The 17070-nt window shown below is 38.3% G+C and overlaps 1 protein-coding gene across 3 annotated transcripts; it reads left to right on the top strand.

Moving 5' to 3' along the window:
* The first annotated feature begins 789 nt into the window (after positions 1–789).
* Positions 790–16960, top strand: nr1h4 (nuclear receptor subfamily 1, group H, member 4). 3 transcript variants are annotated; one of them, XM_016668051.1, is made up of 11 exons: positions 790–938; positions 4104–4149; positions 4235–4398; positions 7749–8126; positions 11050–11190; positions 11898–12040; positions 12115–12213; positions 12301–12400; positions 12805–12951; positions 15745–15858; positions 15984–16958. In XM_016668051.1, the coding sequence occupies exons 3-11, from the start codon at positions 4302–4304 to the stop codon at positions 16220–16222; spliced, it is 1458 nt and encodes a 485-aa protein (XP_016523537.1). In that variant the 5' UTR covers positions 790–938; positions 4104–4149; positions 4235–4301; the 3' UTR covers positions 16223–16958. The 3 variants fall into 3 exon arrangements, with proteins under 3 accessions (XP_016523537.1, XP_007545600.1, XP_007545602.1); XM_007545538.2 differs by having other exon boundaries at positions 4061–4149; XM_007545540.2 differs by lacking the exons at positions 790–938; positions 4104–4149; positions 4235–4398 and adding an exon at positions 6030–6234 and having other exon boundaries at positions 15984–16960.
* The last annotated feature ends 110 nt before the right edge of the window (positions 16961–17070 follow it).

Here is a 17070-nt window from a genome sequence, read left to right as displayed (position 1 = left end):
TGGACTTTGCTGCCTGTTGTCCTTGTAGTGCTGCTGCGTTGCACTCAGCGTGGGATCAGAGAGACAACCAGTCAGAGGGAGAAAAAGCAACTAAAATCTGAAGGTTTCCTCGAACTCAACCGTTTAAACGTGAATTAAACATGGGCTTGTTTGCGTTGTGGTATTTCATTCCTTACATGCTCTTAAATCCAGAGCAGATAGTCCACAAACAGCAGCCAATGGCAAAGGTTCTGTTTATTTCAGGGAGACCGTCTGTTGACTCAGAAGGGCCTCTTCAGATGGAGCAACAGACCATCAATGATTAAGCTGTCCCATTTTAGGAAAAAAAAAAAAAAAAGGAATTAAAAGTCAAAAGGGAATTTATTTACAGGTTTATTTCTTATTAAAATGTAAAAAGAGAGAGAGAAAAAAAGGGGCAGAGATCCATAATTCCTGACAGTGCCAAAAATCCCAAACCAATTGATTGACAGTCACTTTGCATGATGAAACGGCTTGGATCAGTTCAAGGACGCACTCAGCTTCGGAGATTTTCCATGACAAGACCAATTTTAAAAACCCCAAATATAAATGAAAAAAGGCAGGAATATCCCCTTTTTGTTTCATTTTATTGAAAATATTCCAGACTGCACATCCTAGTGATCACAGCAGTAGTTTGAGTCGTGTTAATGATGTATATGATGTTTGTGTGTGAGAGTGGGAATTCACGAGGAGGCCTGTTGACGTGTTCTGATAAAAAGCACTGGGGGAGTGGGATGACATGGACAGCAACGGACAGTTTAATTAATAACCACCACCCGTTTCTCTCTCTCTGACCTCAACTGGTCGCACATCCTGTCGCTGGAGTCGGACACATGCGGCTTAACGTTTGAATATCGATGGAGCTGTAAGCGCACGCAAAGACGGAAGGAAAGTTTTCCACCTCAGTTGGGCAGGAGAAGGTAAGAACTGTCAGACGAAGGACGAGCGAAGGTTTGAGAGTGTGTGTACTGTTGTGGAAAGGAGACAATACTGTACAACTGTACCGACAGTCACAGGAAAGACTAAATACAACCTATAATTCAACAGTTTTTATCACCTCAATAACTTTAGGTTGTTTTTTTTGTGACGTTACAAATTTCTGACATCGCAAAGAGATTTGCTTCTCTTTTGTTTACAACATTAAGTTTCTTATCGCAATAATTATTAAGTAGACTTGATTGAAGTCACTGCACATCATTATAGTTTGAGATCTGGGCTTTGGATAGACCATCGCAACACATTGTTACCTTTTCTTAAGCCATTGGCTTGTGGATTTGCAGGAATGTTTGAGATCATTGTATTTAAACCACTTTGAGACAAACTCTAGATATTGAAAAGAAAGACATCAAACTTACATCAGATACATTTTGACCTCCACTGAATGAGTACAAGCTGTCAGGCTGCCAAACAAGCCCAAATCACCACTCCTCCACCACCATGCTTGACAATGGATTTAAGATTTTTGTTGCTCTTCTGGAACGGCTTCTGATCACTAAGGAGGAAGTTGACAGATTTAGCTAAATGGTTTGAAATAAATAACTCAAGACTAAATATGATGAATGATTTTTAAAAGGAGATACTGCTTATGACCAGATTTCAGAGATCAATAGTTGATTTGTTAATTTGGAAGTTTTACATACACAATGCAAAAAATAAAACAACTGCAATATTATGTAAAACTATTGTAGTTCATTAAAACATATACAATCTTAGAAAATGTAAATTTAATTTGAAACCATATTGTGATAATTAGCAAAACATTACATCCAGAAAGAAATATAAATTAAACCTTTTTTTTGTCCAAATTGCCTTGCTCTATTTTCAAGTAAAACAAACTCTGAACTTAGAAAGTATAGCTTAAGGAACTAATGCTATGTAAGCAAATGTGTGGACTAGATAATGTGAAATGAAGAAAGCATAGCCAGCTGGTAAACAAATATAAATGATCTATAATGATCAGACTATAAGACTGATCATTATAGTCTTTGAATAAGTTGTCCCAATTTTGTTTATTTTTTTAATATTATATCTGTGAAGATTTTTCTTCTTTTTAACTGTTTTGCTTTTGTTTGAAAAAACAAAAAGAAAAATAGTTTTGAAAGAAAAATGAAAAATATACATCTCTGTCAGTGAATATAGGTGTAATGAGCTTCTGCCTGGACTTTTCAGTAAATAACAGTCACAATGAGCAATAATTTCTGCTTGTTTGTTTGGTTTGGTTTTTTTTTGCACAAAAACAACAACAAAAAAAAGAAATATCATGCACTGTACCATATATCATTCAGCTTAAAAATCTCTTTTTTTGCTCATCTATCCATTCTGATGCAACTTTGCAAATAAAGATGATGCTGCAATATTTCTTTAAATACAGTCATCGTTCTCCTGACAACTAAAACAAACTGTTCTTGTTCAATCACTTCTTAATTGTTCGGTACAGAGTCTGAGGTGGTTTTTTTTGTTTGTTTTTTTTTTTTTTGCAAATTCTCTGTCCTGACATTGTAGACTTGAATGTTTTCCACTTATGAATGATCTATCTCACTGTTGAATAATAGATAGGAAGAAATCACATAAAGCTTTGCAGACTGTTGAGAACCAACACGTGATTAAATTGTTATTTGTGTCCCTGAATCCGTTGCACCTGTTTGCTCCAGTACAGCAAAAACAAAACTCATGGCACTCGTGACATTTGTTGATGATCAATTACTGTAGTGTATTTAGTTGACAGCACCTAGAGGGGTACCTCTGGGCCCTGTTCATGGAGCTCCTCTTTTTCCTTTGTACTTGCTGCTACCTATTTGCTGCTGATATTTTCTGAAAACGTCACACTTTGTTTCATTTCCATGTAGAGGACTGACATGTTTATCTTTTAAAATGTGTCAGTTACAAGGAGAGGCTTTCTCCAGCATCTCCTTGATTCTATGGTTTAAATCAGCAGACAGATAAAAATTTTTTTTAGAATTTTAATGAGATCAACATTGTTTAAGTGGACTTAAACACCCTGCCATCATTGATATCATGTTAGTTGATGTGTTAGTTGATTGTCAATTTTAAAATGAATCGCATCCAATTTTCTCGTTAGTCCACTGAATATTTTCCCCAAAGTTTTTTTTTGTGTGTTTCTTTTTGATCAGCAGTGATTTTTGCCTTGAAACCTGCAATGGATATTATTATTATTAGAATAACTTTGGTGTGAAGACTCTTCATTTCATTGCTCCAGGTTTTCTCCTTTCACTGTAATTTGGTAGAGTCCTTGAATTTACCAATTTCCTTTCTGGTAAACGGTGAGGACTTTGTTTCCCATCCAGACTTGAATTTCTGTTGATTTGACTGGGAGATGTTATTTTTTGATATATTTTAGTCTAAATCATGCAGACAAGTTGTTTTTATGTGAATGATTGTTTCTATTTCGGGATTAAATGTGGATGATGAACTCGATCATCACAGCTAATTTCCAGTTTAACAAAGTCGTAAGTTCCTACATAGCCAAGTTGATGTGAATAGTGTTTTACCTTACATGCTCTATGTTTGGAAACATTTAAGCTGAACAAAGAGCACAAAAATAAAACTGTGATAGTGTTGCACTGTATTTGTTTTTGTGCCTGTTGTAGCAATGCCTGTATCTCATTTGTTTGGTTTCATTGTGCAGTATTTCTTATTTTTCGAAAGGCATTAGCATGGTATTCTCCTGCTTAAATCTTATCAGTGTAGTACTGATTTTTCCCATGACTACGTTAACTGTGGCTGCACGTTTAGCCTTCATGTGGGACGGAGGTCATTGAATCCAGGTGGGCTGCTTTTTCATCTCGAGGGAAATTACATTAACTTAATTAAAGCAATGTGGCAGAGCCGTCGATAGTGTCCAAAGTGACCATTTTGTGACTTTGCATGAAGAATAAATTGAAGAACTTCTTAATTCTCTTACAATTCTTCTCAGTTTCGCTTAATTTATGCAAAGCTTTAAAAATGCATCATGAAAACAGTTTGTACAATAAGTGAAAAGACAGAAATAATTATCTCATTTGCATGATTGGCTCTTCTCAAGGCTTTGTAGTGACCTGACCTTCACCCTCGTTCCTCCTGTTCAGAGCTGCTAAACATCTCGTCCCTAATCATCTCATCCTGACCTGTCAGGTGTGTTGATGATTTATTACACTGTAAAAGTGGCCGGGATCCAAAAGGTTCACTGAATGCTTCAGCATTTTAAATCTTTGTGCAGGAGCAAACGGAGACATATTCCAACCCTTGTCTGGGATTTTGAAGTCGACCACTGAAAACCTTCCTGAATGAATGAGTGGGAGGGCCCCGAGATCAATATGGTGGGACCGCTGCAAATCCCACCCAGCGATGAGTTCTCCATCTCTGAGAGCGCCCACTTCTTTGGTAAGTGTAGATGGCAGGAACCACACAGATAAAAAAAAAAAAAACTAAAAAAAAAACTCACTCAGTAGAAAACTGAGAGTCAATTTAAGGGAAATTGGAAGTGACAGCAGGGTGAGAGTTTGGTATGATGCAAGAGCAAGGGTAGGTGTGCTCACACTTCCTATCATGAAACATAAAATCTCCTGCAACACAGACTAATGTCAAGAAGAAAATTCTCTAACTGACAGCGGCTCTCAAAAGTTAACACATCTTTGTTAACCGTTTCATGCATAGTGGTCACTACAGTGGACAGCTGTCTAAAAGCCACTTTCTTGTGCTTCTTGTGGATTTTTATGTTATAAATGCACACAGACCACAGAAGTGGACACTAATACATCATAAAATACACTATCAACTACTGGCCATCAACTGAAAATGCAAGAAATTATTTTTGTTAAATCCAATATGGCCGACAGACCAAAAAGCATGCCAACCGACCCGGTCCCTCCTTCTACTGTAGAAGGTAAAAAAAATATTGTGACATCAGATAACCCTTAAAGAACAATACTGATGGATTTTTCAACTACCTTTTTTTATGCCTTAAGAAAATAAAAAATAATTTGGAAAAAAATGTTGACACAAAAGGATCCTAATTCATGCATGAAAGGGTTAAAATACCAGGGTTTGGTGAAGAGAAAATATTAATATTAGGCCAATCTAGCTGATTGGCCTAATATTTGATGAATGATGGGTTTATTGGCGACTGAACGCTGAAAGAAAATCAAAAGATCCTTCAACAAGGTTTTAGCTTAAAGGTGTGCAAATTTATGCCGCCATGTTATCACAGCTTTTGCCTTTATTTCTTCTCCTCCTAATAGATCTAACAGGCAATAACTTTCCATGTAAAAGTGTTTTCTTTTAACAGTAGCACTGAATTGAAATCTTGAATAAATCTCAGCTTTTAAATTCTGAACAGATTTACCAACAACACACCTATTTATTCCCGTCTATATTGTTAAATTGTTTAAGGCTAAGCTAATGGATACGAACAGTGCAACCATTACCTCCTGATCCAAAGACATTTAGCTCAGGTCATATCCATAAACAAATCAAAACCATCCCAGCTTAAATTCCTCTAAGACAATCAGAAAGTTCATTCGTGGTATCAGTTGTAGGCAAATCTAAGTATTATCTACACAACTGTGAACAGAGGGTAGTATTTATTCCAGGAAAAGCCGCGTTACACAAACTCCTGAGCACACCCTTTACACAATAAACCATCAGAGCGCCTTGAGTCTGAAACCTAAAGGTGCTGAAGGGCGGTCCTGCCTACAGCAATTACAGTATATGACTTTATGTACAAGGACGGGTCAGTACGCAGAAATTGACAATCTTCCCATCTTCTTTTGTTCTTATTTAGTCAAATTCAGCAGATCTGACAAATCGTTTTTCACACGACACAGCAACAAGCACATATTTTGGGATCCTTCACCTGTCCAATTGTATAAGTGACCCTGCAGATCTACAGCCATCATACAGTAGCAGTGAGTTTGTACCCAAACTCCTGAATCAACCAGCTACCTGTTGTGATGTAAAGACATCTTAACTCGGTGGTTAATGAGTAGCTCCAGCAACCTTTGCTCCCCTTCAGCATTTCTCAACCGGGCAGCAAGATGTTTTCACACCTTTAGCAAGTTGTCAGATCGACAAGCATGAGTAGGAGATGATTTTTCTGTTAAAACACAAGAAAAAGGCCGAACTACAAACCAGCACTGGGGAGGTAGGACAGTAGAGACTCAGAATAGTCTGCGTCTGGTCACATGGAGACGACCATGGTCCAGACCCAGACATCCACAGGTTTGTGATTCTTCCTTCTCAACAAATATCCTGTGAGGAAATGTCTTTGTTTTGCTGATTTTCTGAAGCTGTTTCTCTGTGTTGAATAGGTTTTCCTGCACGTTAATTCGTTATGAATTAAAATCCTTGTGAGCAAATTAGTGTCAGCTTGTTTGGTGTAATGCTACTGTTATTGCCTGTCTGAAAGACACAGTGTACTGGGAGCGGGTTGTTAATCATTTATGGCTTTATGGTATTTTGTGTGTCGCCTGGACAGCAAGTCTGACGGTTTTCACTGGAAAGAGGTTCTTCAGGTTGTGACATCGTCAGCTGCAATTAGACTGTAATTATAGGGAACTACTTAAGCTGTTAGCTTTAGCATTCCCTGTTTCATTGTCAGAATACGTTGGATTATTCTGAGTTGCATAATTTTCTGCTTAAAACGTTGATTTTTGTTATTTGACTCTAGCTTTTGAGGGCCCCGTGTTCTGCCATCTAATTGTTATGCACAAATCCCCGTGGTCAGATAAGGATTTATCAGATACTCATGTTTTATTGCCGTCTGTCTGAAGTAGTTTTGTTTTCGTACATTTGGTTGTATGTTTTTATCACAGAGAATTATTGTCTAAACTGACTATAAGCTGTTCATTGTTTATGTCCCAGCATTCAACTTCCATTGACACTTAAACTCCACATTTATATTCAATGTTATGGTTTCTACCACTAAAGCTGCTGTAAAAATTTATCTCTGTAACTGGCCCAAGGATTACATTTGATTCATGCACTGATGATTTACCATCTGAAACTCCTCATAGTCACGTGGAACACTTTACTGTCGTTTGGCTGTTTTGGTTTTATACCTTTTGATTTAGTAGTATAATTTTTTAACCACTGTAGGACACCTTCTCGTCTACAAATTTAATTTTGATAAGCAGTATTAGTTGTATGCTTCTCTGAATCATAAATTCAACAAGACTAATTTATGAATTTATGAAGCAATAATAGGGCTTGACACAAGTACAAAAGTAGCCCAGCTGGGAAAGAGCTGGACTGTAAGCTGAGAAAAAAGATATTTTAAAACCCTGTTTTTGACATTCAGACTATCAACTGTCTTTTTAACATTGACCAACAAAAAAATAAATAAAATGCTTCCAAGCCCAGGATGAAATGTCAAGGTGTTTTTTTGTGTGTTTTTTTTTCATTTTGTGGTATAATGCTAAATGATAAATTATGCGGAAATAAAAGCATGCATAATAATTAACTAAAACACATCGATATTAATGAATGATATAACTTGTTGCCAGCCTTTGTCAGATTTGAAAAATGTTGGTAGTTTGATCTCAGTTAATTCATGTGTCAATATTTTGCGGGGGGGAAAGAAATTGTAATAAAACGGGTCATATCGATAATAAGAATGATCAAATGAAGATGTTGATGCAAAACCGAGCAGAGTGATTAATTTATTGTTGTTCTGGACCACAACATGTAATCGCCACTGAGCGTTTCTCTAAAACCTCTCTTCTTTTATTCATCAGACATACTGGCAGATCAAGGCAGTCCTCTTCTGCAGGACCCTGACATCTTACCATTCACCTCTTACCCCAGTATGCAGTATCCACCCCTGGAGCCAAACATGTCCGCCACTCCGTACTACTCCTCTCAGAACTATTACCCTCCATTCAGTGGAGACGAGTGGTACTCACACATGGGCTTATACGAACTGAGGAAAGGACCCCTGGAGGGCAGCTATGGGACTGAAATGGATGAGGCCTCTTCTGTTGTGCCGGCTGTTTGCAAGAGGAACCGGCACCTGAACCAACCTGGAAGGATCAAGGGAGAGGAACTGTGTGTGGTCTGCGGAGACAAGGCCTCTGGATACCACTACAACGCTCTCACCTGTGAAGGATGTAAAGGTGTGTGGAGTTTCCACAGGAGATACAGCACTGTGGGAAAGTCTTGTGTTATCCTTTATCTCTGTGTGGTGTAACCGGAGGTTCTCGTTTTGTTTTAAAGGCTGAGGCAGAAAGATGTTTAAACATTATTCTTTGAATTATTTAAGATTGGCTGAAGAGGGTGAGTGAACAACAAATTTAAAGTCTCGCCACAGATTCTCAGTTGGGTTTAGAGCTGAACTTTAACCTTTCTAAGATGTGAATATGCTTCAGGCAATACATTTCCCCCCAAGTACCATAAAACACTATTTTATAAAGAGTACAAAATTCACATAGATCTCAACTGCATTAGTGTCTCCACAGTAATGGCTGTCTCCATGGCAACTTACCATATGCCAGATTCGCAGAGTCCTTGGATTGAAGTTGTTCTGTCCACCTGAGCTCTGAATCTGTGCAGCTCCTCCAGAGCTAACTTGAGCCTCTTGGCTGCTTGTCTTATTAATGCTCTACTGGTCCAGCCTGTCAGATTAGGCGAGGTAGATCATATTTCTATCTCACCATTTCGGTTTCTGAACCTAAGCTCTGTGAGATTTACAAAGATTTCTGAAAATCTCTTTTAGACTTCTCCACAACTTTCTCCCTGATTTCTCTGCTGTGTTTCCTGGCCTTTGTGATGCTGTTTGTTCCCTAACAAACCTCTGAGATCATCACAGAGAAAATTTCATCGGTAAAAACATTGAAACACTAAAATAATTTCCCACCCGTTTTCTCAGTGATTTGCCACTTTTTGTTTTTCTATTGCCTAAAATCCAAATGAAATATTTAATATTTTGTGATTTTAAATGTTGAATAACTTCAAAAATGAGGATCTTGTCAAGTCTCTGTATTACCATGTGAAGTTTGTTTAAAACTCAGTTGCATGCTCGACGACATTTGCCCTATATTGGAAATGTCCGTTCTTTGTATCTTTGACCTTTAGAGCCTATTCATGACAGCAGTGTTTTTTCTACAGTCCAAACATCTGGGTAAGAATCATATGTGTGCATGAGGCAAGAGTCGCCAGTATTACACAATATTTAGAAATCTTTGATTAAATGTCCCACCTGAAAGGACTTTTCTTTTCCCCAAAGAAAATCAGTTTAGCTTTATAAAAATGCTGCGCCCATTTCCTCAGGTGACTGCTTTTCAAGATTTTGAAACAGCACTTTAAAAGTGTTTGTATAACAAGCACTAAATGCTGTTGAGTGAATGTTTAATTACCTGCCAAGGACAGGAAATAAATCCATTCAGCCTGCGACATTGGTCAGGTTTTGGCCGACTGATGCTGACTTTATGAGGATAAAACAACTAAATGACTGTACGGAACAGTGGGAGTGAGCACTTTACGAGTTTTCCCTCAGTTTACAAATTATTAACTGGGTGAACGCGACCTTCAGCGGCCCCTCCCTGTGTTTTTATTGCATTGTGAGTTCAGTGGGATTCCTGTCGAATGGCAGGCTGAAGGGATATGAGTGTAATTCCACACGGCCGTCCTGGACAATGCCAGGCGTGTGCTAGCTGACCTGTGCTGCCGTTTCACCGAGAATAAACTCAAGTCTTCTCGGTAATGGTGCCCCGATTGGATTCCTTCTCACCTTTCTCCTACACAATGCACGAGCAACCTGAGCTTAGTCTCATCACTGCGTGTCATTGTGCTTAATGACGTCAGAATGTCTGGTCACTGTCCTGAAGTTAATGAGTCAAAGTGTTAGTTTGTGCTGCTATATTTGATGGGTCTAACTACCGTTAAAACAAGTATTAAGGTCAGAGGTGAGGATGAGTTCAGACTGAAGAGTTGCTAAAAAAATAGCAAGGCAATGCTAGCCTTGCTAAGGATTGGTAAGCAAGGCTAAGCAGTGCTAGCCTTGCTTATTTATTTACATTTTCTTTAATGTTTGCATTTTTTAAGACTTTATAGTTGGTGTTCAGATATTAATCTTCTAATCTTCCATTAACACATAATTATCAAGTGATATTTTCAAATTTCCTGTCAACTTTAAGCATGTTTTAAGTCAAAAACACGACAAGCCGCTGAGCGCCCAACCACCGGGCTTAGCAAGTTTTCTGGGGGAAACCTTGAGGTGAAAATAAACTATTACTCAAAAAAGGGAATTTCAAAATCTTTCAAAAACAAAAGTCCAGGTGGAATCCAAAATAATAAATTACAAAATAAACACGATTGAAATAGGCTGGTAAAGAGCAAGTGAGATATTCAAGCTGGAGAGTTAATTTCTGAACAAGGAATAGGTGGTTGATTAGAAACTGGATGCAGCTGTGAGGGAAGGGAAGAAAATGGGAAAAATGACTGAATATACAGCTAAGTATGTACAAAAAATACTAAAGGACAGAGCAAAAGCACAATATAAATTAAAATTAAGAAATAAGCTGAATATAAAACTCAAATGGTGACAAACACTAAAGAAAAGCAAAACAGAAAGCCAAAGATTATGACAAATTGGCTGTCAGACGTTGTGCAGTGTCTGTAAAATCTTCAGAATTAGAATTAAAGAAATGCTGAATTAAGTTTTTTTTTTAATTGACCGTGACTGTAATTACTTAATTTTGAAAAGCAAAGATAGACAGTGTGCAGGAGTGTAACTAAGAGTTACTTGATCCGCAACAAATGTTTTATTCAGCATTGTTCATACACTGCAAAAATTAACACATGGCCCTTTAAATAATGAGGTGATAGCAATCAGACTGCTGACTTGTAACAACTGCTCTAATAAATAAATGTAAGTATGATTATATCCCCAATGAATAATAATAATAAAAAAAAAATTGCATTGTTTTTGCAAATATAAAAAACAACACCCAGGAAACGGTGGATATCCAAACTGTTTTGAACTCAGATCAGTGCAATGCATCATGTGATGTTTTATCGTCCTCCTCTGCTTATGTTTAGGGTTCTTCAGACGAAGCATAACAAAGAACGCCGTGTACAAGTGCAAGAGTGGCGGAAACTGTGAGATGGACATGTACATGCGCAGGAAATGCCAGGAGTGCAGGCTGAGAAAATGCAAGGAGATGGGCATGCTGGCCGAGTGTGAGTACGGCTGCAGGTTTTGAGAGGCGACAAGTGGACTTTAAATTTAAATCATCAGAGAACAAATATGATACTGGAAGAGGTGAATCCTCATTCTCCATTCTGACATGGTCTACTTAGTTATCCTGGGATATAAGGTGTCGTTTATGACATATGACACAGCTTTTGTTTGGTTTTCTGGAATGAAAGCAGTCAAGCAAAAAGTTCTCCCTAGAAAAGATTGTTAATCAGCATGTGGACACTGAAAGAGTTGCTTTAGCTTTCTGCCCGGTAACGTTAGTTTCAGAAACTAGTTGTGAGTTCTGTTAATAGTTGGCAGTACAAAAGCACTGCAGGATAAACTGGACTCCTGTTGCTCATAAATACTTCAGTGCAGCTGTGATCAATATTGCAGCATGGAAGGCCTTCATGATACTATCTGTCCCCACGGTAAGAGCTTAACTAATTATGCAGGGAAAAAATGAAGAGGTGAATGTTTTTCTCTCTCATTACTGAACTCTTTAAAATTCCCTTTCCATACTTGAGTGTGTAGAAAAAGAGTATGTGCTCACTATATAATAACTGGGATCTTGAATGAATTCATGGGTTTTGATAGATATTAGTAAGGGATCTTTAAATGATTTTTTGTAGGTTTTTTTTAAGCTGCTCTGGACACAAATCTGTGAGGTATTTAACTCAGAAAGTGAAGCCTTCATTGATGCCTACAGGCCTGCTGACAGAGATCCAGTGTAAATCCAAAAGGCTTCGCAAGAACACCAAGACCTCCCCAGGGCGGTCAACAGGAGACGAGACAGAGGGGGCGGACAGCGCGGACAACAAGCAGGTCACCTCAACCACCAAGCTGTCAAAGGTAAACACACATCTGTTCGAGTCCCGGAGGAATGTAGACGAGGCAAAATAAAGTGTTTTTGTTTTCAAATTTAGGAAAAGGTGGCAATTACTAAAGAGCAAGACGCACTCATGAAGCTCATCGTGGAAGCTTACAACAAACATCAAATCCCCCAGGATGTTGCCAAAAAGCTGGTATTTGTTCAGCCTAATGTTGTATTATTCACATTATGAGGAATAACTGAGAATAAATGATCAGTTTATTCTTGCTTTTCCTTCCAGCTACAAGAACAGTACAGCACAGAGGAGAACTTTCTCCTCTTGACCGAAATCGCAACAAGTCAAGTTCAGGTGTTGGTGGAGTTTACAAAGAATATTCCAGGTAAATCAGAGAATTTTGGCGAAACACTAAAGGCCTTTGTCTTAGAAATTGTTTTGTATTCCAGCCTTGTATTTACTTATTGAGTTTCTTTGAATCTGGACGAGCTGCATTTTGGGATCTTTTTTTACCTACTTCATGTTGCTAAGCAGGTCCTTTGTAGGTGATCTCTTGACTCTACAGATCTGACAGTATCTAGGCTTAAGTACGCCTTATGAAATTTAACTCAGCTGTCCAAATACTGGGCTTAATCTAATTTATTCATGACTTAATTAGGAGAGGGCATTTACTTTTTCATTATTGGGTGAGGATTGTTTTGTATCTAATATAAAAGTGCTGAAATGTTACTAACAAAACAGCAAAACCAGATGAAATCAGTAAGGGGGCAAATACTTTGTCTTCGTTAGGGTTTCTGTCTCTGGATCATGAGGATCAGATCGCTCTGCTGAAGGGTTCGGCTGTGGAGGCCATGTTTCTGCGTTCAGCTCAAGTTTTCAGCAGGAAGATGCCAGAAGGACACAGTGAGGTTTTAGAAGAGAGGATACGGAAAAGTGGTGAGTTTACTCACTATACACAGCACTGGTGAAGTCAGATTTTATCTGGAGAAATAACTAAAACCTTCTGGATGCAACAAAGGGGGAGTTTCCAACTCGACCATGAAAAATCTTTGAAAGCACTTAATTGAAATGAAGCATTCTCCTGATCGTGATAAATTTTGAAAATTTGAATTCAATTCTAGAGAAAAAATACATCAGCTTCTATGTTGAAATTTAAATTAAATGGATCAAAACAATTATAGCTGGCTAGTTCTGTTTTCCCGCTGATTATTCAGTTGTAGTCGGGAGATTCCAGGTTCTCATTACGAGCTTTAACATCTTGATTGTTTTTACATTTGAATTATTTATTTGAATCACAAACATTTCGGCTTTCGTTCATTTGAATCACATCAACTGGGTGCAAATTTGAATTTCATGTGAAAAATATACATGCAGGCCAATAGATACACACACACCACCGCAATATGTTGTTGGTTGTCTTTTAGGAGGCTGCAGTTTGCAGAGAATAACATCTAAAGCTTGATCTGTTCTTGAAAGTCACCATATTTACTCTGACTCTGTTCTACCAAAACGTTTGGTCAACTATCCGGTCATAATTATATGAAAGGTTTGTTGATAGCTACAATAAGCATGTTGTCATAGTAAGGCACATGTGACAAAATATTAATCTTGCCCAATACCACAAAAATGGAAAATTGTTTGGCATATGCAATTATTCAATCCTTTTGAAAACAATGCTGAAGTCCAGAATTACTTTGATATTACTTTGATATTCATGCTCATGATGGGAAAGATCATCTATGAGTACAGGGTCAATCAAGCCATTTAACTGGTTGATAACTAGACAATAAACCTATTCGGGAGTTGAAGAAAATTGTTGTGTCAAATAATTATACTAATTATAAAGTTATTTGCAGATAATTTGTACAGTTGAACAAGCACATTTTTAATTTAAGCTTAAAAACATGTTCACTCAGCTAAAAAGGTTGTTTCTGGTAACAAACAGAAGACAGAAAGACAATAAACCAAAGGGATAGATGTTTCAGTCGTGACAAAAAATACAATCAGGCAGGTCATTGATTATTTTTACCCTTTGTGCCCTTTAGCAATGAACAAGTCTTTGAGGTCTGAAGGCCTCCTTACCGTCTACAGATTTAAATTCTGGCTAGGCAACTCTAAAACTTTAATATTACTTCCAGTTAGAAGGGAAATGTTAAATGACTACCTTCAGCCTAAATCTGCCAGGTTATAAATTATTGTAGGCCTAAATAAAACGTCTGTAATTGAGAAATGAGTGGGAATCTTGGTGGTAGTAACTTCTGCTGGATGTCAGCCGTCCCTCCGTCTTTTGGTCTGTCAGGTTGAGTCTGGCCAAATCTGGTCGGGTCCTCGTTTAATATTTGATCTGCGTGATGCAGCGGAGAGATGCGCACCGACCTACTGATCCCGGGCTGGGTGTCGGTTGCACACGCACACGTACCCTGCGTGGGTCCAGTTTCACTCCGTTCAGGTGTGCCTGCGTCGCTCCAGGTGAAGAACAGCAAACCCGACCTCTTTCGAGCCAACAGGCTTTAGGTTATTAAAACGCACATACTGCCTCTCTGCTTACATAAATATCCCCTGGGCTGAGTCGTTTACTGACCTGCTGCTTTTAAGAATCATTGATATGCATGTGAGGTGTCATTATGTCAACCAGGCTGGACAGTTAGACAGCAGTGATGATGGCAGATGTGTGTGTGTGTGTGTGTGTATGTGTGTGTGTCAGTGAGTCCCTGAGCGCTGCTCCTGGGTGAATGGTGAGGATAAGAGATAGTCACACTAAAGGCCAGTCAGGGAGAAAAAGGCAGCAAAGCTGTCTGAAGAGAGCTTTGTTTCTTATCACGACATCAAGCGTGCCATTGTGCACTTCTTTCCCTCCGAGGCCCCCTGGCATTTCTGAAAGCTCCATGATGATGATGAGGACGATGATGATGATAATGATGTCTCCGGGTGGACAGACGCCCCCGGCTAGATCGACGAGCCTCTAGAGCTCCCAAACGTTAAGCAGGAACCTGACTGAAGGACTTTGCACACTTTTTTGTTGTTGTCACAATTAAATCTTTCATTATTAACAAGTTTTAATATTGGACAAAGATACAGAACATAAAGCGTTTTTCTAAAGTTTTCCTATACTTTTTCTTTTGTTTTAAGATAAAGCGTGATCCAAGTTGGTTAAATTTGAGTCTAAACTTTGACTAGGCCTTTGAAAACACTTAGCTTTATTTTTTGCTGTGTTTCTGAGCCTGTCAGTGGTGAACGTCTTGATGTGCTTCGGATCATTGTTCTCCTCTGTCACCTAACAATTCTTGAGTTTAAGGCCATGAACTGTAGGCTCAGAAGAATTTTTTTGTGTCAGAAACTGAGTTTTAAAATGGCTTGTCTGCTTTGAAAACCAGTGGAAATTCTGACGCTGATGTATTTTTAGAGTTTACTGCCCAAAAAAGTATATTTAATGCTACAATCAGCTTGTTTAAATTTGTTGTGATTTAACGATTTCAAATTAAATGCGATTCAAAATTAGGTGACATTTTACAACGGCAACAAAGAAGTAAGCGTTCAATTTACTTAATCAAAATAATGACATTTGAGTGTTTTTGGAGATCTTTTTAAAAAAGTTATTTTAACAGGTTTTAGCTCACAAAATAAAAACTGGTCCTTGTTCCTCGTCACACCTCTAAAGCATGTGAATCAATCAAAACCTTCACTTGCACTTAACAAGCTTTATAATAAAAACTGTATCTGTTTCTGCAGGTATATCAGAAGAATTCATCACGCCCTTGTTCAATTTTTACAAAAGTGTTGGTGAGCTGCACATGGTGCTGGAGGAACAGGCTCTCCTCACCGCAATAACCATCCTGACACCAGGTGAGCCATCTTTTGCCTTTATTCAGTGCTCTTCATGGCAACTATTGTTCTACGTGTTTCCATATCGATACTCATACTCCTTCAAAGCTTACAGTATAATTAGAGTGCGTTGTTTTCCTCCCTAGACCGGCCTTATGTGAAGGACCAGCCAGCTGTGGAGCGACTGCAGGAGCCGATGGTGGAGCTGCTGAAGAAGCTGTGCGTTCTGCAGCATCCGCAGGAGCCGCAGTACTTTGCTCGCCTCCTGGGCCGCCTGACGGAGCTGAGGACGCTCAACCACTATCACGCAGAGATGCTCACATCATGGAGAGTGAACGACCACAAATTCACCCCGCTGCTCTGTGAGATCTGGGATGTGCAGTGACACACGGTGAGCAGTGAAGGAGCCCGGGAAGAAGAGATGGACATTCCAGCTAAAAGGCTCCAGGAGTGGAACCGAGTTCATAATGGCAGACGAACAACCAGTCTGCTTTGGTTCTGCCTGACTTTATAAATAGGTAATATTAGTGTATTATAGTAGCTTTTTCCATGTTCAAGTTTTATCATCAATATTTGGCTTAAAAAGCTGAAATTTAAAATGGATGAGTCAAAGAAGTACAAACACTGGAATTTTGTACAAAGCCAAGAAGGTGGTTGTGAGAGACTTAGATTAGTGTTTTACGATGGCCTCGTTTTTATTTTGTGCACAGAAATGTCTGTTTTATGTGTTTGCCTTGATAATTGACATTTTCAGGGAAGCATTTTCATACAACAGAGGATACATTAATTACAGCAAATATAGAAAAATGTACCACATTTCTTCTAGTGAGTGTGGAACTGTCTAAATGTTTTTGGGTGGCTGAAAAAAATGTTTTCAAATATTATTCAAGTGCCAAATTATTTATTTCTTTTATGAAATAAATTCATTATTTAATCTCACAAAGCATATTCTTTCTTATTTATGACTTCAGTTAGTCTTCTAACATCAGGAACACTTATTAAAAAGAACAATAACAAAAAATATAGCAATATAGCAAAATTATTTACCTATTCTGGATCTCTTTGCATATTTATTTTGTCAGTTTTTGCCCCCTTTTTTCCTTCTTACTAATATTATAATAGGCTAAGAGTTAGCAGATTACTTTCACTATGAGTGAGGTACTTAGAAAAAAAGCTGGGCAGAGCACAGAGGTGTAGGAAACGACTCCATGCAGGTAGTGGTGTTAGCTGAGT

The sequence above is a fragment of the Poecilia formosa genome, unplaced genomic scaffold, assembly GCF_000485575.1.
Source record: "Poecilia formosa unplaced genomic scaffold, Poecilia_formosa-5.1.2 Scaffold13, whole genome shotgun sequence".
Classification (NCBI taxonomy): Eukaryota; Metazoa; Chordata; class Actinopteri; order Cyprinodontiformes; family Poeciliidae; genus Poecilia; species Poecilia formosa.
Note: the sequence above shows the minus strand (reverse complement) of the source record. Positions and strands in the feature narration are given on the sequence as shown.

Coding starts and splice junctions, on each gene's coding strand:
- nr1h4 (XM_016668051.1), top strand. CDS start 4,302: ATGAATGAGTGGGAGGGCCCCGAGATCAATATGGTGGGACCGCTGCAA. Junction 12,041..12,114: donor CAACCACCAAGCTGTCAAAG/GTAAACACACAT, acceptor TTTCAAATTTAG/GAAAAGGTGGCAATTACTAA. Junction 12,952..15,744: donor AGAGAGGATACGGAAAAGTG/GTGAGTTTACTC, acceptor CTGTTTCTGCAG/GTATATCAGAAGAATTCATC.